The following is a 21,477-nucleotide window of genomic DNA, read 5'->3' on the forward strand; positions in this document are numbered from 1 at the left end:
TCACATACCTAGGCATAGTAATACATAGAGACCCAATGAAATTTGCTAAACTGAACTTCAGTTAAGTCCTTTAGGAACTCCATCACTGGGCAAGCCTGCTACTTTCCTTGCCTGGTCGTATCAATATGTTAAAGATGATTTGGCTGCCTAAATTCCTCTATATGTTTCATAATGCACCAATTCTGCCTATCAAGGAATGGTTCAGTAAAATAGATACATGTGTAAGAGAATTTATCTGGGCAGGGGAATGGCCAAGAATCAAGATGCCAATGCTCCAAACCTCAGTCAAGAAAGGGGGACTAGCCCTCCCTAACTGCCTTCTTAACATTGCTCGTGGCACAGGTAATATCTCTGAGAAAATTACCTTGGAAGTCCTCGCCCTCAACTTCTCGCCTAGCTTTTTAAAATCGTTCTTGAGGAATTCCCCCCCTCCTCTAACTTTGTCATTGGTACCTATGTCTACCAAGACCGCTGGGTCTTCCCCAGCCCCTCCCAACAATTTGTCTACTCGTTCCACCACATTCCGAACCCTAGCACCAGGCAAGCAACACACAGTTCGGCATGTAGGGTCTTTGTGACAAATTACCCTATCCACCTTTCTAATAATTGAATCCCCTACAACAATAGCCTGCCTTCCCTTCCTAGCACTACTCCCCCCACCTGTATTAGAGATGCTGGCTCCCAGGGTGCTCTGAGGGTCAGCCCGCTCCATACATGGCACCCAGTAATATCTTAAAATACAAATGTTTAGAGAAAATATTCAGCTTCCTACAACCTTTCCCTCCCCCCACCTTGCAAGGACATCATTCAGTCCAAGATAAAGTCTTTGAAATAGAATTGCATTGGAATATTTATTGATAGTGCAAATAAAAATTCTTAAAATAATTCTCAAACAAATATTAAAAACAATTTTTCCCCCTAAAGATATTTAACAATATTCCATGGTACACTTTCCTTAAATAATTATGTGGTTTCCTAAAACCTTCAAAGGAACATTTTTATAAAATGTTAGTGTTTTAATCATTTTTAGGTCTAGTAATTACATTTACTGGTACTGCATGATCGCTATAGAAAGTGGGAGACTGAAAACTTTTTTTTTTGTTTGTTTAAAATATAAGAATCCTTCCATTTGACTCCTTCTTGCTTTTCAGCTGATCTTTATCTTTAGTGTTTATAGTTCAATGCAACATCCCATGCAAATCCAATGTTATTTTTCAATGTGTATCCTCTTTATCTGATGCAGAAGTCTGTCCCGCTCCATGTGAGACTCAGCAAGAGCCATTTTGGTTTTGGCCAGTTCTTGTTTAAGACACTCATTTTCTTCTATGAGCTGCAAAGATAGAGGGGAGAAAGAATAGTTACCCTTAACATGAAGTGGTTAATATATTGTAGAACATAATAAAGAAGAGAAATAATATGTTCTGATTGGTTCTTGTTAGCCATTTAGGATCTGTGGGACATGTGAATTTCTGACCAAAGATGGCAGGTGAAATGCAACCAGAACACTTTAGAAGCTTCCTTAGGCACCCACTTAGCTCAGTATACACAAATACTCTCCCATAGTCACAGTCCCTTCCCCTGTGCCCACATTGGGCATACAATTTAGGATCCGCTCATTTGGCAAGGTCACCAAACAACTGGTGACCAATTAACCTGATTCATTCATCGACAGGCCTGATTGTTCAACCACTGCCCCAAAGATCAGATCATATGATGACCCGTCAGGAGAGAACCAAATCAACATACCTAAATGGATTTTTTAACCCGCCTGATAGATATCCAGCTGATTTTTTGGGCATATATTAGTTGGGCTGACTTTTGGAAGGCCTCCATGCATAGCCCAATAAGCCATATACAATAAGTTGGCAGCTTTATCCGTGCACAATATCCCACAGTTAAAGGCCAATTTACTTGGGGTGTGGATTAGTTAGGCAGCCCTCCAGTGAACCTTATTGCTAATCTTAGACTTTGCTCTGGCACCCCTTTAAAAAAAGTACCCACCCAAGGTAAGTGCACTACTATCAAGATAAGCTGAGTAAGCTGCAAAAGCTCCATTGCCATATCATTAGGGTTCTAATAAAGGTGTTTATCGGGACCATGTACTGAAAACTGTATCTTGGTGCTCTAACAGCATCACAACTCACTCACTTCTGTAAAGGGGGGGATTAAAGTAAAACTAAAGGTTAAAACAAAAAAAAATATCTGAAGAAAAGAAAAATATTGTAATAAAATACAGGAAGTAGCCTTAATTTATACAACTTCCAACAGGTCATTCTGCAGCATTTCTGGCTCTGCTTAGATCACCTCTCTGAGATATGAGAGGTGATGGGGATAGAGATCAGATCTGCTGATTAGCCGGCACTCTTCTAAGAGATAAGTGATAAAGTTCTAATTAATAGAGACAAAATAGGATGTTGCCAAGACACTGGTATAGGGGGGTGTTTATATGATGCAGGGAAAGAAGTGTTTTTATTAGTGCAATGATTTAAGGTTCTATGCGGTCATGGTGGTTAGTGGTACAGGGTAATACCTATGCTGGTATAGTTTTATGGTATCTCTCTCTACAGGCTATAAGCAAACTTAGGAGGCTTTTCCTGCTGAATTGTGCTTAGTACAGGGGAATACCTAAGCTGGTATCGTTTTATGGTATCTCTCTCTACAGACTATAAACAAACTCAGGGGATGGTCCCTGCTCAGTGTGGAGGAGTCTGGAGGAGCTCCTGAGATTAAAGGGGTTGTAAACCCTAATAATGCTGTCCCACTGCGCCTCCTAGTTTTGCTGTCAAAAACTAGCTGTCAAAAAACGCAATTATAGATGCAAGAAAATTCAGTCCTACAGCGCCAGTAGTGGGGAGCCCCTGGTCTCTGCAGGGCACTCCAGTGCTTCTAAAGGAGATTAGGCTTGCAGAGTCACCTACCTCCTTTCAGCTGCAAAAGTTAATTTCTTCTGCAGATGAAGTGAAGGAGATTGACCCCAAAGAAAAGGTAAAGCCAAAGATGCAGAAACGTAAAGAAAAGAAACAACCTTCGGTTGAGTTTGTGTATGTGGAAACGGATTTCCCTGAGCTCCAAAAACATGCACACCAAGAGTTAATCCACAATCCACACAAGATAGGGAGAAATCTGCAGTCTCTCTCCCTCACAGTGCAGGTGCTGTGTAAAAGTGCAGTGTATCTTTGTTTAGTTTACAGGAAAAAAGTCAGTAGTGCAGCAGGAGTGGCAGCAGTCTTTGGAGGCTCCCAGGTAGATTGGATTGATGTTTCCCCATCCCCACAGCTGGTGGAGACTGTAACGAGCGGTTTCTCAGTCCAGTAGAGAGGAGTTGCAGGCTAGTGTTGGAGAAGCCTTGCGAAAGGAAGACCGTAAAGAAAATGGAGAGGTTTGTATAAAACCCCCAAATTATGTGGCAAATGCTGTTAAATCATCTAACAGATCTGGGGGTGCTCATGGTGCAGAGAGTTGCAATTCCGCAATTTCCAATAAGGCTGAGGGGAAAGAGGGAAAGGAATGTGTGGTGGTGAGTGTGCCCAAGTAGAGTCAAGTGATAGAGGGCAGGAGGTTAGGAAATGTATGTGGTAGCGGGGGAGGTACATTCGGCCGTTTCAGGGGGAGTTGTGGTGGTGGAGAGTGTGTGAGGTACAGTGAATTTAAGTTCTCCTGGTAGTGTAAGTGCCAAGTGTGTGTCGGGTAATGGCGGGGAAGCCGGTGTGCCAGTGTGTAACCTCAGCTTCCAAAAGTTTTACTAGTGTGGTGAAGGGGAAAGTGGCACCTGGTGCTCTGGGTGTGAGTGCAAATGCAGGTGGATTTGGGTGGGTAGCCATTGACTAACTCTTGGATAAGGGGTTTGCTGCATCTGATATCTACTGCTTTGTGCACAATAGCATGTTTAAAAATTATACAGTCAGCTTTGTTAGACAACAAGAGCTGGATCAATTCTGGTCCAAGTACAAAGAATTGGAACAGTTAGTTAGACTACTGGGAGGGTTTTGAAGCCATTCCTATCTCTAGACCTTCAGTTGTGCAGGTGACCATTCTTATGAAAAATTCCGCCAGCCCGCAGACCTGAAGGTCTGGTTGAGGAGATATGTCGAGGTCCTGGGGGAGTTGGGAAGGAACATAGGTTACAGGAGAATTTGGATTGGTTGCTAAGCTGTGAGAGTCTGCCTCCGCACAATAGGGTACATCACCCAACATATCCCTAATTCCACATACACTGCCCGGGATCTGGTGTGCGGTTCCTATCCTGGCCTCCTAGAGAGTTCTGGATGTGTGGGTCAACCAGACACCTCAGCATTAGTTGCAAAGTGCTAAAGTATGCCATGTGCCTTGAAGTAGACCATGTGGCAAAGGTTTGGCCCAGGAGTATAAGATGTCATTTGTGTGGGAAGCTCAGCCATGCGTATAGTTCATGCAACTCATCTTGGCAAAAGACAGATGAGGAGGCTTGATTTCCTCAGGTGGTGGAGGAGACCCAGTTACCAACTGGCTTAACTGTCCCATCTGATTCCCCTGTGTTACAGTCTTCAGTACCCTCTAGGGAAAGTTTCCCTTCTGCCTTATCAGGCTCTTGCAAGGTGAACACTCTGGTAGAATGGGTAAAGGTGGGATAGGCAGGGAAAAAAAATCTTTGGCTACAAGGAAGGAGGACAAGGTGGGTGCTATGCAAAGGGTGCAGGGTAGTTCTTCTACTGCCAACAGGTTTATACCTCTTTCCTGGGGAGAAAGGATGGAATTGGAAGACCATTAATGTCACAAGCATGAAGTCTGTGAGTGCTAGAAAGTCAGCCTTTTTTTTGCTCTCCAGAACTGAGAGGAGACCACGCTATGCCATCTGCCAGAGCTAAACAAAGCAAAGAAGGAGTGGACGTGCGGGCCCTCCTTTTGGTCTCTTGCGGCAGAGCCCTATAGCAGAATGGCAGTCTTTTTAAGGCAATGGTCAAACAAATGGTTGAGATAGAGAATGGTAGATGTATGGTCTTAGACATCCTGCTAAATGGGCAAAGTCTTCACTTTATTAATGTATACGGTCCTCAGACCAAATGGTGAACTCTCACTTTTACCCATTGATAAACACACTTCTAAAAATCCCATAGGAATTAATAGAACATGGGTGAGTTTTTATGTTTTAAGCTCTAAACTCACATTTTGATAAATCTGCCCCTAAGGTTGAGAACTGGCATCCCATCGCTCTTCTTAACACAGACAGGAAGATCTTGGCAAAAGTCATGATTAATCACCTTTTTGTCCCCCTCACAGTATGCACAGTTAAGGGCCCCAGTGCCTTTTATGCTGTCCTTGGGATCTGAGAGGTCCTAGAGTGGTGCAGGATCTGTGAATGGGGTAAGTATCTGCTGGCGTTGGATCAGTCTTTAAACTTTGTTAGGGTAAACCACAAATACCTCTGGTTAGGGAGGAATCTGCAGTCTCTCTCCCTCACAGTGCAGGTGCTGTGTAAAAGTGCAGTGTATCTTTGTTTAGTTTACGGGAAAAAAAAGTCGGTAGTGCTGAAGGTATTGTACAAAGGGACTTGTGAATGGTTGGTCTGGGGAGGCCATCAGGGTTTCTTCTGGGGTCAGGCAGGGCTGTCCTTTTAGCCCCCCCCCTTTATGTGTTTGCTATCAACCCTGTCTTGAGGCGGTTAGATGGTGATACATTGACAAGGGTCCCCCTGGCTCTGGAGGACTCTGAGGGTTTCCGCTTATGCAGACAATGTCACAGTAGTTGTCTCCAGCGGTGAGGAGGCAGAGACTGTGGCGAGTATGCTGGATTAACTGGAGTAAGTGTGAAACTTTCTGGATAGAGAAGGGAGATCCTGCCTTTAATCTTCCAAATGGAACAAAATGTACTTTTGTTAAGTACAACTGTAACAACCTCCTTTCGGAGAAGCCTCCTTTATGGGTAGAGATTTTTAGGGTATGGGTTTTCCCTTACCCGGGTGATTGGCTGAGGGGCGATTTGGCAAAAAGAGTGCACGCTCCTCGTAGCACTCTCCCTCCTTATGTTGCTGTGAGCCAGCAGGTAAGACTAAAATGAAACTAAGTCAATAGCCAAATATGATCACAAAAGTGTGATGTATCAGAGGCTAGCACAAACAGGGACACCATACTTGAATAATAGAGGTTACATTACAGCCATAGAAGTGGGAAAATCAGGAACAGCACAATAGCACGTCAGACCAATAAGTCTCAATAACACTTCCCAGGCTAGCAATATAAGGCTCCCCCTGTGGCAGACCACAAATGAAAGCCCTCCCTAAGCAACCCCAGGGCAAATTCCCTTTGTAAAGTCCACAGGGAACAAAGGCAGAGTTTCCTTTAAACTAGGGATGCACCGAATCCCGGATTCGGGCTGAATCCAGCCTTTTTTTTGATGGATTAGGTTTCAGCCGAACTGAATCATAATTAGCATATGCTAATTAGCATTCGGAAGGGGTTAAAATTTAGGGGGGAAATTTTAACCCTTCCCAGTCCTAATTAGCATATGCTAATTAGGATTCGGTTCGGGATTCGGCAGAATCCATCAGGGTTCGGTGCATCCCTACTTTAAACCAAATCCCAAGGTACAAAGATCCCCTGGGGCAACCCACAGTTAGCAGTACAGTTCATCCAGGCAATTCCACAGACAAAGGCAGAGTTTAGGCAATTCATAAGGCAGCCCTTAGGCCCTTGGATAAATACCTACAAAGTAACAGCATCCACAAATTGGTAGATCTTGTTAGGGGTAGGGGTATCCAACCAGTTGGAGGGAATCCTCCTGCCGCAGCTAGGGTGAGTCTAAGGAAATACAGATGAGGGGTGTCCTGCCACAGACTCAGACCACAATGTCTCAGATGTCCCTAGCAGGAGCTACCCATGCAGCTTACTTAGCCCCTACTGCAACAACAACAACAACCCTCACTTCCCAGACTAACAGCACTTTGTTTTAGTAGGGGGAGGGATTTGCCAGACCCCCTGTGGTAAACTGGTTTACCTACTATATATCTCTGGTGGGGGCTAAGAAATGTTCAGTGCCATTTACTGTTGTTACACTCCAACAGTCAAACAAATTGCCTTCTGCAGTTCTGCATTTGTTACATAATCAACATGATATATATATAGGAAATACTTATACTTAAATGCCAGATGCAGTGCAAAATATTAAGGGTTTTAGCATCACCCAGAAAGCCACAGGTTGCCCATGCTTGTTCTAAATCCTTCTCTTTTCCCACTGTGACAAGTGAAGTAAGAAGTGTGATGTCTTCAGCTCTTACTAAAAATAATAAAGTCTCCAAAATGTAAGATGTGCCCACACATCATCTGTAGAGTAGGGAACAGCTGTATTAAAAGGGAAGAAACAGATTATATGCTCCCAGTCTCCTTCCCCTGCCTTGTATCAAGCTTAATGCCTGGCTGGTAGATCAACACATGGGCCCACTTTCAGTATATACCACCATCTGTCCCTCAGGCCAATAGACTCCTGTACTACTCAGTAAAAATCAGTAAGAGGTTTTATGTTTATTTCAATGCATTAAAATCATTAACAACTCCATATGGATAGCCTAACGTGTTTCATGCTTAATCATAGGCTCCAAAAAGGGAATATAGATACAAGTATGGGATCTGTTATCCGGAAACCCGTTATCCAGAAAACTCAGAATTACGGAAATTACGGAGTCTCCCATAGACTCCATTTGAATCAAATAATTCAGATTTTTAAAATTTATTTCCTTTTTCTCTGTAAAAATAAAACAGTACCTTGTAAACACTAAAATTAACTTAGCCAGCTCTACTAAAGCAGACTGACACAGAAATCTTTATTTTTTTGTATGGTTGAAAACAATTTAAATATGCATGAAGTGTTCAAAATGCCTACTGTTGAAAGTTCTCCGGCTTTGATATGTACGGTTTGCATATAAATCGGAAAATAAAAAATATACAAAAAAAAAAATACCTTGTAACTAAGATATAATTACTCCTTATTGGAGGCAAAACAGTCCTATTGGGTTTAATTAATGTTTTACTGTTTTTTTTAGTAGACTTAAGGTATGAAGATCCAAATTATGGAAAGACCCCTTATCCAGAATACCCTTATTCCCGAGCATTCTAGAGAACAGGTCCTATACCTGTACAGAGATTACTGTATATAAACTGGAATAAGGACAGCACCCCTAGGATTTAAAGGACTGTGAACAAAATGTAAATGTAAAAATAGAAAGGTTTATTACTCAATGTTTTGGTCTCACACAGAAACCTTCATCTGGAGTCAAAAACAAACACTGCACCCCCCCCCCCCACATCTATTTAACCCTTTCACTGCCAGCCATTTTGAACAAAGTGGAACTTCTACTGCCAGGTGTCATCCATATGTGGATGACACCTGGGTCAAAATTAAAGCACGCAAGGTTCCAGCCTTCACCAAACACATAAACTCGGTGGACAAAAACATCACGTTCACAAGGGAAGATGTGAAAGACAGCAAACTGGCTTTTTTGGACTGTGCTATAGTTATCAAAGAGGGGAGGGACCTGGATATTGAGGTATACAGAAAACCCACCCACACAGACCAGTACTTGCTGTTTGATTCCCACCACCCTTTGGAACACAAACTGGGTGTAATTAGGACTCTACATCATCGGGCTGAAACGGTGGCATCCAATGCAGAGGCTAAGGAGAATGAATATAAACATCTAAAAGGAGCTCTGAAAACTTGTGGGTACCCAGACTGGGCCTTCATCAAAACCAAATCAGACCAACAGAAAGACCAGACCTACAAACAAAAGGGAGGAACACAGCAGGCAAAACAACATAGTCATTCCATATGTTGCTGGAACATCAGAAAAACTTAGGAGGATTTTCAACAAACATCGCATTCCTGTGTTTTTCAAACCCAGCAACACCCTGAGACAAAAGCTGGTGCACCCTAAAGACCCTACACCCAAGCACATGAAAAGTAATGTGGTCTATGCTGTCCAGTGTAGTGAAGAGTGCTCAGACTTATACATTGGGGAGACAAAACAACCTCTCTGTAAGAGAATGGCCCAACATAGGCGGGCAAACTCCTCAGGACAAGACTCAGCAGTCTATCTACACCTCAAAGAAAAAGGTCACTCTTTTGAGGACAGTAACGTGCATATTTTGGACCGAGAGGACAGATGGTTTGAAAGAGGTGTGAAAGAGGCCATTTATGCCAGCCTGGAAAAACCATCCCTGAACAGAGGAGGGGGCCTGAGACACTGCTTGTCACCAACATACAATGGCGCGTTGACATCCTTACCCCGGCAGTTTCACAACAGTTCACACTTCCAGTCATGTACTTTGAAGGATTAACACCTTCATCAATGAGAATCTTGGTACCATTGTGATTGGATCATACCTTCTTACACCTGTCAGTTTCAGCTAACACCTAACTAAACAAGTTCAATGGAACCATTGTGATTGGATGTCTGTGACTCTACTACCATCAAGAGTTTAAATACCGGGGAATTCCCTACCAGTCATTTGAACTGAAGAAGCCACTCGGATGAGTGGTGAAACGTTTTCAAGAAAAACTCAGAAAAGTCCAGTTGTTTTAGACTTAATTCTACTAGATACTGTATATCATGACCTGGATGAATGAGAATCTTCATAGACATACTGCCAGACAGTTTTTGAACATTTTGCACTGTTTCACTTTAGGGGCTTTTCCTCGGGGGAACTTTTAGTTTACCCAGGAAAACTATATATTGTTTCTTCAGGACAACCTAAGCTTTCAAAATATGGTGGAATTTTTGTGTAATTCCAATTCTGTAACAAGATATAGGCTTCTAAATGTCTAAAAAATGAAAAAAAAATTTTTTCCATAATATAAACACATACACCAGAAACAAAAATTATTTTATGCACGAAAATACAACTGATTTGGAAAGTCCCATGTCTCCTGAACGTGCCAATACCAAATATATATATAGTTTTATGGAGATTTCTCACTTGTATAGGTCAAAAACTCCCAGGAGTACACTACCAAATTTCCAAAGCACTGCTCCAGAAAGCTGCATTACTTTGATTTCAAGGTCAAAAATTCCACTAACAGAAGGTTTATCCCAGAAATTTATACATTTTTAGAATGAAAAGATTCTGTGGAATCCTGAATAGGTAGAACTGCCTGTCTAAACTACCAAGTTGCAATGCTTTCCTTGGTTTTTATTAAAATTTGTGAAATTTCTTAATTTCAACTTCTGCGATTTCACTGAAATCGCGCCGCCGCGTATGCCATCCCACCGGCGATTTACATTTTCGCCAGTGGGATGGCATTTCGGGGAGATTAGTCGCCCGCGAACAGGGAGATTCGTCGCGGGCGACGAATCTCCCAATGTGCCAGAGCCCTTATGTACCAAGATAAAACACCCTGAATTTGAAAGCCGGGGGTCCACTGAACAGTATGATGCCCAATATGTTTAGGTTTACTTAAGTATGTGGCATGTAGGGGCCCCAATGTGAACATACCCCATATGATCCGTCATTTCTGTAATTTCAGCTTCTGCAAAATCAACACATTTACATCTTTTTATGTGGGATAAAGTTAGTAAAAAGTACACTCACCCCAGAAAGTCATATATTTTTGGAAAGTACACATTCCCCGAACTCTAAAATGGGTAACCATGTCTTTCTACTCCGAAGTACCAAGCCGCAAAGGTTTCCTAAGATTTTATGACATTTCCAAAAATCACCTCAAAACTTCCAATATGCAGCATCTTATTTTCTATAGGTCATTAGGTACCAAGATAAAACACCCTAAATATGAACCCCAGAGGTCTACTGAACAGTTTGATGCCCACTGTACATAGGTTTATCAAAGCATATAGAGAACCCAAAATATACCTTGTGCACACTAATTTCATGGCTTACCTTTACCTAATTCATAAACACATGGCAGTTTTATGTGGGATAGAAACTGCAGAAATGTAGGGTAACCCCTGAAAACCATATATTTTTGGAAAGTACACGTTCAGACAAATCCAACATGGGTAAAGAGTCCTTTCTACACCAAAGTACCAATCTGCAAAGCTTTCCTAAATCTAGTGGTTTCTATGACATTTCAGAAAATCGCCTAAAAATTTTGCAATTTGCCGCATTTATCTCACACAATTTCTTGCATACAAAAAACCACCATAAATAGGAACACCAGAGGTCTACTGAACAGTTTGTTTCCCTATATGCATAGATTTACCAAACTATGCGGAGTATAGGGGCACCCAAATGAAAATAGTGCATATGAATTTTCACGAATGACGCTCCGGCTCGTGCAGTTTTTGCACCCAGTATGTGTATTATGTGCCATAAGACCCCCTAACAGTATGGAGACCCTAGAAAACCATACATTTTCCGAAAGTACACATTCTGACAAAACAAAAATGGGTAAATACATCTTTCTACTGCAAACTACCAAACTGTAGCTATGCTAAACAGAACGGTTTTTAAGACATTTCTAAAAATCGTCACAAAGCTTGCATTTTACCTCATTATACACCAATTTGTAACGTATCAACATAAAACACCCTAAATATGAACGCCAGGGGTCTACTGAACAGTTTGATGCCCAATATGCATAGATTTACCAAACTATGTGGGGTACAGAGGAAGCCAAATTGAAATACAGCAGACAAAGGGCCCGATTTTTGCGTTAAATAAGTCGCGATAATTAGCGCGATTCACCATAGTATTATCGCGTGCGTTAAGTCGCCATTTTCGCATTCGGTATTTTTCGCGCTAGTTTTAATGCATGCGTTAATTTCCGCGCTGAAAAGAATACGATCGCATGATTCACAAACACTTAGGCGCGCTAAATATCACATTTGGCTATGCGAAAATTAACACCTACTACAGGCAGGCGAAAAATTATAGAAAAGTACAGTAAATGAGTTTTTGGCAATAAAATATGGACTTACAGTGTTATTTATTCAAGTATGTGTCTTTTTACTCAATTTTACTAAAGTCTTGGCATGTATGGAATTTCGCTACTAATATACAGTACTATAGCGCTGAATATGTTGTTTGCGATAATATACAGTACTATAGCGGTGAATATTTTGTCGCGATAATATGCAGTACTGTAGCAGTGAATATTTTGTCGCGCAAAATACATTACTATGTATATTTTGGCGATTTTTTTTTTTGTCGCGACTTTGTAATTTCGCGACTTGCGGACATTTTGTGGCGATTTTGTAATCTCGTGACATGTGCGACTTGGGGCCATTTTGTGTCATTGAGCCTGCAGTCACAATACAGAGAGGATCATGCCTGGGGTTTCTTATCTGCTACCAGGGGAGAGGCGCTATATTATCAGCATGCTCCTGCGCTCAGGATATGACGACCCGCCGCTGGGGGACTTAGGGGACCACGAGAGGAAGAGGGCAATCCTGCGCGAGCTAAGAGAAGGTTTGCTCGCCGGGTTTGCCCTTGATGTGGACCTCCGCCCGCTCCAGCGTCTGTGGTGTGACCTGAAGTGTAGGAGTTCAGATCTGGTGGCTGAAATTGCGAAGGTAATTATTGTACTTTATTATGCTTTTACAGTATACGTTCAGTAAAAGATTTAGCAAGTAATTTGAACTAAAAGTACAAATGTAAGAATTGTCAGGGATGACGAAAGTAACATAGTAAGTTGGGTTGGTCACAATAAACCTCTGAATATTATTTCACATCTTTGTGACTCCTTGTGAAAATCCTGTGTGTGCCGTCACCCCATGCCTGTCTAGATTTTGTTTTGCCACAGGCACCCAGGTATTATTGTTCCTTATGGTGTGCAGCTTCCCAGCACTTCGTATTGTATATTATATATATATATATATATATATATACACACACACACACATCTATTTTCAAATACATATGCATAAATAAGTTTAAAGCAGGGGGGAAGCAGCAGGCTTCGGCCCATAGTATGAGTCATTTGGGGAAGGGCCACGAATGTTTTAGGGGGCCCTGGCTAACAATGTCTGTGCGTCCTTTGTATTGATGTGAGGGTTCACTGGGGGAGGGGCCATTGGGGGCGTGGGAGGAGGGGGGCCCAAAAAATGTTGTTGTGAGGGGCCCCGTTATTTATGATGGTGTATGAATGTATATATGTATAATATATTACGCAAAATAACATCTTGCAATACAATCTCACAGAACTTCAGCTGGCGCCTCCTCCCCAGGCACAATCCCAGGCCCTCCAGGCTCCTGTGGCCCACCAGGCTCCACCGGCCCCCGAGACCCGACCTCCGGCCCCCGAGGCCCAACCACCGGCCCCCGAGACCCGACCTCCGGCCCCCGAGGCCCAACCACCGGCCCCCAGAGGCCCGACCCCCGGCCCCCGAGGCCCGACCACTGGCCCAAGAGGCCCCGACCTCCGGCCCCCGAGGCCCCAGGACCAGCGCCCCCCGAGGCTGAAGAGGCCCCCGAGGCCCCATCATCGGCCCCGGACACTGCCCCCTTCCATCCTCCCCCAGTTTCCCCCCAGGCGCTTGAGTTCTCCCCCCAGGCCCCGGACTCCCCCCAGGCCAAGCGCTGGGTGCCAGGTTCTCCTGCGCACGAGAGACCATCAGCGCAGGAGGACCTGGCCAACATCAAGGTCGAGCTGGCCCAGCTCCGGGGGGAAATAGCAGAACTCAGGAGGGACGTCAGAGAACTCAAGGGCAGCCTAAGTTTTTCCTTTCCCAGTTTTTCCCCTTTAATTGTAAAAATAAAATTTGTTTTATTTTTGTACTTTTGAACTGAGTAATGTCTAATTATTTATCCTTCCTTGATATGGTATTCTATACTTTCATGTAGTTTCCCCTACACTCGTACATTTATCAGTAACAGCATCAATATGCTATATGGGTTAAATGTTTGCAAATATTCTGCCAACAATTTTGTCTTTAGCCCATTTTGCTGAATAGTAAAACTTGCGTTAATTAGTACGTAGCGTATATTCCAATATATGTTTTGTTGCCAGAATAATTGCAATATTATATTTGTTCCCATTTAATAAAGTGCCCATAACATATTTGCCATTTATTCTGTGTCTAAAATCTCCCACTTAATTTAAGCCACTTTAGCAAGCAGATCCCTAAGTATTTGGCTAAATATTCTTAAATGCCCCCCCCCCCCATTTTATTATCTCTAGCACTTCTTTTTTTTTTCTTACTTAGATTTTTATTGTTTTTTTGGGTAAAATTAAGACGCGATAAAACACACGCTAAAAATAGCGCACGTTTAATCGCACTTTAGTGAATCGGGCCCAAAATGTCCATGTAGAACAATATGAAATGCAATAAAATCGCTAAAAATCCCCCCCAAAAAACTAAAATCAATGTTTTTTTTTCCTAGTGATATCTGCAGTCAGAATCACAGTTTGAGTATTCTGGCTTGGGAAAATTAGTTTCACAAACAAAGTCAAGCAAACAACAACTATGCATAACTGAAAATGCAATAAAATGGCTAAAAACGCAATAAAATGACTAAAAATGCACCAAAATTACAGAAAATGTAATAAAAACACCAAAATAATACACAAAAGGTATTGCGTAGTGCGGTTAGCAATGGCAATAAAACATTTTTTTCAGGCAAGAATAAAAACGATGACATAAAAAATTACAAAATTACATAAGTGTGTAAGTGTGTGGGTACACTAGGCAAAATGTGTTTTGTGTGCATGTGTGTGAGTGTGCAAGTAAGTGTGAGTGCTGTAAGTGTTGTGAATGCGTGAAGCCCCCCCCAAAATGTATGTGTGTGAGTATAAGTGTGTATTAGTGTAATGTGTGTGTGTATGTGTGTGTATGTAGCACTTACCTGGGGTCAAAGGAGCTGAAGATCGCAGGAGGGAGGCAGGAGAAGCAGGGACAGCAGCTGCAGTGGTGAGTAGGCGGCACAGGAAGCGGGGGGGGCAGAGGGGGGGAGCGCAGGAAGGGAGAGCAGGAAAAGTCTGGCACGTAGAATCTACGTGCCCGACTTTTTCTAGGGGGTTCTTTACTTTGCGCTTGTTCTCTGCACTCGGATTAAGCAGGGAGCACAGAGAACGAGCGCAAGATAAAGAAAACGTAGCTTCTACGTGCTTGGCAGTTAACATCTTTTTATGCCAGCACGTAGGAGCTACGTGCTTGGCAGGGAAAGGTTTAAAGACTTGAGGAGTTTTGGTGCCAAAACAAGTAGCTAGGTAACCAAAGGCTGACTCCCACATGTAAACAAATAAAGTGACTATAACAAATGAAATCACCTGAATGAGTTCAGGTTAAAATCAGGTAATGCCGAGACAGAACAGTTCAGGGCAAAAAAAAAAAAAATCGGTGCAACAGCAAAGTAACAATAAAAGAATAAGAAAAAAGAAAAACAGCAGACGGGCAGAAGGGAACCATTTACTGACCATCTTTGTATGGACTGTGCCCCCCCTCAGGTGGAACAATTTAACCGCCCGTGGCACCAAACATCCCCTGTGGTTAGTCCTATATTGGTGGATGTGCATGCGCACCCAGCCCAAGCTGTGTGCTGTTGCTAGGCACCGTGTGCATAGCAATCACTCATGTTGCTGGTGGGAAACACCGCCCACCAATATCCAGTTATAGGGAAATAGAGGCAAGCCTATCCCTAGTTAGGCCCCGTGCACTCTGTGTAAGTCACAGAGAAACTGGCAAGCAAAATAGCGTCAAGCCCCTTATTATACCTTTAAGTGCCAGCAGAATTTCACATTTCGGTTCCCGCCAGTGCCAGACGTTTTGTTAACATTCTGTGCTCTCTCATTTTAGGGGCATTTACTGGGGGGGGGGGGTTAGTTTAGGTAGGAAAACTATATATAGCTTTTTTCCAAAAGCTGAGCTTTTTTTGTGTATTACCACTTCTGGATTTAGAGCTCTATATTTTTCATGATATAGGGATTTATAACAGAAACATATTTTAATATGGACAAAAAAAATCAACTGATTTGGAAAGCCTCATGTCTCCCGAACGTGCCAATACCCGATATGTATAGTTTTATGGAGATTTCTGACTTCTATAGATCAAAAACTCCCAGCAGTAAATTACCAAGTTTTCAAAGCATTACAGCAGAATACGGAATACTTTAGATTCCAAAGCCAAAATCCTGGAACATTAGGTTTACCCCAGGAAACCATATATTTTTCACTTTCTTCCAAATCTTTCAACTCCTAAGTAGCAAACAGGAATGCTTTCCTGAATTTAGCAGTTTCTTTAAAAAAGGTTGAAAATTCTAAAAATCTCCTCAAAGCTTTCAATTGCAAGCATCATATCTCCCACATAACACTGGGTACCAAGAAAACACATCCTAAATATGAAAGCCAAGGATCCACTGAACAGTTTGATGCCCATTGTGCATAGGATTACCAAAGTAACTGGCATTTAGAGATCCCAAAAGGAAGTTAGTGCATATAAATTGCCACAGAGATCTCTTTAGCTACTCAAAATTCAAAACATTTATTCCATTTTTTTGTAGGATAAAAACATAGACAAAAAAATTGATTGACCCCCCCAAAACCAGAAGAGCTGGAAACGACTGGCACATAGTAACATCGTTTCCTATGGTGTCCCTGGGTAATCACGCCCCAGGGGCCACTCGTTCCCAGCCTCTGCTCATTGCCTAGGGGCTGGGGAACGAGCAGGGAGTGAAGAAAGCTGCTCCTCCACTCCCAAACCTGGAAGTGCTGCAAAACGTAGAATCTACGTCCTGTGGCAGTTGGATACTGTTATCCACTTAAAGGCAGCCGATAAGCTGCACACCTTTAGGTCATACCTGGGTGCCAGTGCAAGTTCATAGTAGACATCTTCACAAGAAGTGACAGCACTCACAGAAATTTTTACACAAGGTAATAAAGTGAAACAAGAAATTGAGCTTTATTTAATTCCAACGTTTCACTTCCTAACTGGAACATCCGTCAGTTCCAGTTAGGAACAAAAACTCTGAACTAAGCCTGAACCTCAATTTCTTATTTCACTTTATTACCTTGTGTGAAAAGTGCAGTCCAGTCACTAATATATATATATATATATATATATACAGGTCCTTCTCAAAAAATTAGCATATTGTGATAAAGTTCATTATTTTCTGTAATGTACTGATAAACATTAGACTTTCATATATTTTAGATTCATTACACACAACTGAAGTAGTTCAAGCCTTTTATTGTTTTAATATTAATGATTGTGGCATACAGCTCATGAAAACCCAAAATTCCTATCTCAAAAAATTAGCATATTTCATCCGACCAATAAAAGAAAAGTGTTTTTAATACAAAAAAAATCAACCTTCAAATAATTATGTTCAGTTATGCACTCAATACTTGGTGGGGAATCCTTTTGCAGAAATGACTGCTTCAATGCGGCGTGGCATGGAGGCAATCAGCCTGTGGCACTGCTCAGGTGTTATGGAGGCCCAGGATGCTTCCATAGCGGCCTTAAGCTCATCCAGAGTGTTGGGTCTTGTGTCTCTCAACTTTCTCTTCACAATATCCCACAGATTCTCTATGGGGTTCAGGTCAGGAGAGTTGGCAGGCCAATTGAGCACAGTAATACCATGGTCAGTAAACCATTAACCAGTGGTTTTGGCACTGTGAGCAGGTGCCAGGTCGTGCTGAGAAATGAAATCTTCATCTCCATAAAGCTTTTCAGCAGATGGAAGCATGAAGTGCTCCAAAATCTCCTGATAGCTAGCTGCATTCACTCTGCCCTTGATAAAACACAGTGGACCAACACCAGCAGCTGACATGGCACCCCAGACCATCACTGACTGTGGGTACTTGACACTGGACTTCAGGCATTTTGGCATTTGCCTCTCCCCAGTCTTCCTCCAGACTCTCTCACCTTGATTTCCGAATGACATGCAAAATTTGCTTTCATCCGAAAAAATTACTTTGGACCACTGAGCAACAGCCCAGTGCTGCTTCTCTGTAGCCCAGGTCAGGCGCTTCTGCCGCTGTTTCTGGTTCAAAAGTGGCTTGACCTGGGGAATGCGGCACCTGTAGCCCATTTCCTGCACACGCCATTTCAGTCCACTGCTTCCGCAGGTCCTCCAAGGTCTGGAATCAGTCCTTCTCCACAATCTTCCTCAGGGCCCGGTCACCTCTTCTCGTTGTGCAGCGTTTTCTGACACACTTTTTCCTTCCCACAGACTTCCCACTGAGGTGCCTTGATACAGCACTCTGGGAACAGCCTATTCGTTCAGAAATTTCTTTCTGTGTCTTTACCCTCTTGCTTGAGGGTGTCAATGATGGCCTTCTGGACAGCAGTCAGGTCGGCAGTCTTACCCATGATTGCGGTTTTGAGTAATGAACCAGGCTGGGAGTTTTTAAAAGCCTCAGGAATCTTTTGCAGGTGTTTAGAGTTAATTAGTTGATTCAGATGATTAGGTTAATATCTCGTTTAGAGAACCTTTTCATGATATGCTAATTTTTTGAGATAGGAATTTTGGGTTTTCATGAGCTGTATGCCACAATCATCAATATTAAAACAATAAAAGGCTTGAACTACTTCAGTTGTGTGTAATGAATCTAAAATATATGAAAGTCTAATGTTTATCAGTACATTACAGAAAATAATGAACTTTATCACAATATGCTAATTTTTTGAGAAGGACCTGTATATACACACACACATCAGGAGAGAGCCGGCACTCACGTCAATCGGGTCACAATAGCCTGGGTGCAGGTCCAGGTGAAGAATTAGATACAGCAGCGAAGAGATCCGCACTCACAGGTCTTATACCTAAAGTGCATAAAGACCCAATTTGTCCACCGGGACGCCCTATAGTGTCGGGGGTAGATTCAGTGTTCTGCCCCTTCGCTATTATGTTGGACAAAGTTCTGAGTCCTTTGATACAAATGGTACCTTCGTATATAAGAGATACTAAACATTTTTTGCAACGCTTACGTTCCCAGGAGGGTCTGGGGGATAGGAATATAATTCTGGCAACATTAGAAGTTGCCAGTCTTTATACCTCAATCCCACACCAAGATGGAATCGAGGCATGTGAATGGATACTTAGGAAGTATGCTCATTATTCTTGATGAGCAGATTTCCTTTTTTATCCAAGTTTTGGAGATTATATTGAGATGTTACTATTTCACTTTTAAGGATCAGTTTTATAGTGAAAGTGTTGCTCAAATATTATGTAAACACTGGTATATTCTCAAAAGGGCATATCCATTGGTACAGGAATTTGAGGCACCGCCTTTGATCTCGTATCGTAGGGGGAGAACTATTGGCTCCTCAGTTACCTCCGCTGTACACAAAACTAAAAGTAAGCAAGGCCATACATTTTTGGGAGTGAAAACTAAGGGTATGTATCCATGTTTAAATTGCACACAATGCCCATATATTTTAAAAAGTAATAACTTTACACATCCACGTACGGGACAGAAGGTGCAATTACAGGGGCATTTCACTTGTGTAACAAAATATGTAGTGTACGTGTTGACCTGTCAGTGTGGCCTCATTTATGTAGGTGAGACCACACAGATGGTAAAATCACGTATTTCACAAAATCGGTCAGCTATTAACTTAGGAGATACTACACTACCGGTTTCTAAACATTTTTGTGAGAAGGGCCACACATCCGAACAGCTTAGGTTCATGGTACTGGAATCTATACCTCCTTTGAAAAGAGGGGGTGATGGAGAGCTCAGGCTGAAACAAATGGAGGTGTGGTAGATTAATAAATTACAATCGCTATCCCCTATTTCATGATGTCATTTCCTGTGTATCCCTTTAAATGTGATTCACTAGGTGGCTCACAATATTACAGGCTTGATAAAGGGCATGTGTTTTGTCCGAAACGTCGCATATGTGATGTGATTCTTTTAATACACTTTTTTGCAAGTAATCCGTGTGCCGCATGTTTTTCAAATTTATATACTATATATATATATATATAGAAACAACAACAAGAGATCCTCTGCACTCACCCATTATCAATATATATAGGACATTAAGACATTCTGTGCATTAAGCTACTAAGAAATGTGCTTCCCTTTAAGCAAAACAGGGATTGTTTGTCCATATATTGCAATATACTTCAAGCTGGCCAACTGCGTCAAAGTCATCCCTTCTGGCCAGTCTTACACTGACTTATGCGATTCATTAAGAATTCTACTGCTTCAATATACATTTAGAAAAGGGACTAAGTTTTACCTGCAACTTTCTTGCTTTCAAGGTTGCAGGTAATACGTTCTCACACGGGCAAAAGGCTGAAGAGTCACTTTAGGTTAGGCTGCCTTTCAACCTATGTTGTATACATCATCACCTGTCCCTGTGGCCTGTACTATGTTGGGAAAACAGTCACCACTTTAAGAGAACGTATTAGAAATCATCGCTCTGCTACAAGCAGAGCCCTCAAGGAAGCGGAGTCTAACCAGTGTATTAGAATATGCAACACTCTTCTACCTTCAAATGCATGGCCATTGATCATCTCACATAGTAACATACCTGTTTACTTGTTGTTTCATGTATAGAAAGAAAGCAGAAATGACGTGCCCGATCACCGTGGAGACAATATATAACTCAGCATTGCTTCTACACGGAAGCCGGCACACCACCTGCGCTATTGTTACTAAACGTTGCCATAGCAATACTTATAAGCAAACCTTTAACAAGACTTCTCCATATATAGCAATCAGTATCTGGCAAGCACATAAAATTTATACATATTTAAGTAAGGCTCATTAGTTCAGTATAACAAACACTATGCACTAATAATGCTATATACATATATACAGAACAGAAAGAGGTGCAAATCAAAATCCCTATTTAACCCTTTAGGGGCCAGCGCGTCCAATCAGTGTATGCATTGTAACATAGTAACATAGTAAGTTGGGTTGAAAAAAGACATACAGTGGCTTGCAAAAGTATTTGGCCCCCTTGAACTTTTCCACATTTTGTCACATTACAGCCACAAACATGAATAAATTTTATTGGAATTCCACGTGAAAGACCAATACAAAGTGGTGTACACGTGAGAAGTGGAACGAAAATCATACATGATTCCAAACATTTTTTACAAATAAATAACTGCAAAGTGGGGTGTGCATAATTATTCAGCCCCCTTTGGTCTGAGTGCAGTCAGTTGCCCATAGACATTGCCTGATGAGTGCTAATGACTAAATAGAGTGCACCTGTGTGTAATCTAATGTCAGTACAAATACAGCTGCTCTGTGACAGCCTCAGAGGTTGTCGAAGAGAATATTGGGAGCAACAACACCATGAAGTCCAAAGAACACACCAGACAGGTCAGGGATAAAGTTATTGAGAAATTTAAAGCAGGCTTAGGCTACAAAAAGATTTCCAAAGCCTTGAACATCCCACGGAGCACTGTTCAAGCGATCATTCAGAAATGGAAGGAGTATGGCACAACTGTAAACCTACCAAGACAAGGCCGTCCTCCTAAACTCACAGGCCGAACAAGGAGAGCGCTGATCAGAATGCAGCCAAGAGGCCCATGGTGACTCTGGACGAGCTGCAGAGATCTACAGCTCAGGTGGGGGAATCTGTCCATAGGACA

At 42.2% G+C, this 21,477-nt stretch overlaps 1 protein-coding gene across 2 annotated transcripts in view; it reads right to left on the reverse strand.

Moving 5' to 3' along the window:
* Positions 1 to 825: 825 nt before the first annotated feature.
* The window catches only part of uhrf1bp1l (UHRF1 binding protein 1-like), a 131,885-nt gene continuing 111,233 nt past the window's right edge, over positions 826 to 21,477 (reverse strand). Inside the window, exon 20 of one of the 2 annotated variants that reach the window (XM_018091955.2) lies at positions 826 to 1,330. In XM_018091955.2, the coding sequence (XP_017947444.2) occupies positions 1,208 to 1,330 (123 nt within the window). In that variant the 3' untranslated portion in view covers positions 826 to 1,207. 2 annotated transcript variants of the gene reach the window in all.

The sequence above is a fragment of the Xenopus tropicalis genome, chromosome 3, assembly GCF_000004195.4.
Source record: "Xenopus tropicalis strain Nigerian chromosome 3, UCB_Xtro_10.0, whole genome shotgun sequence".
Classification (NCBI taxonomy): domain Eukaryota; kingdom Metazoa; phylum Chordata; class Amphibia; order Anura; family Pipidae; genus Xenopus; species Xenopus tropicalis.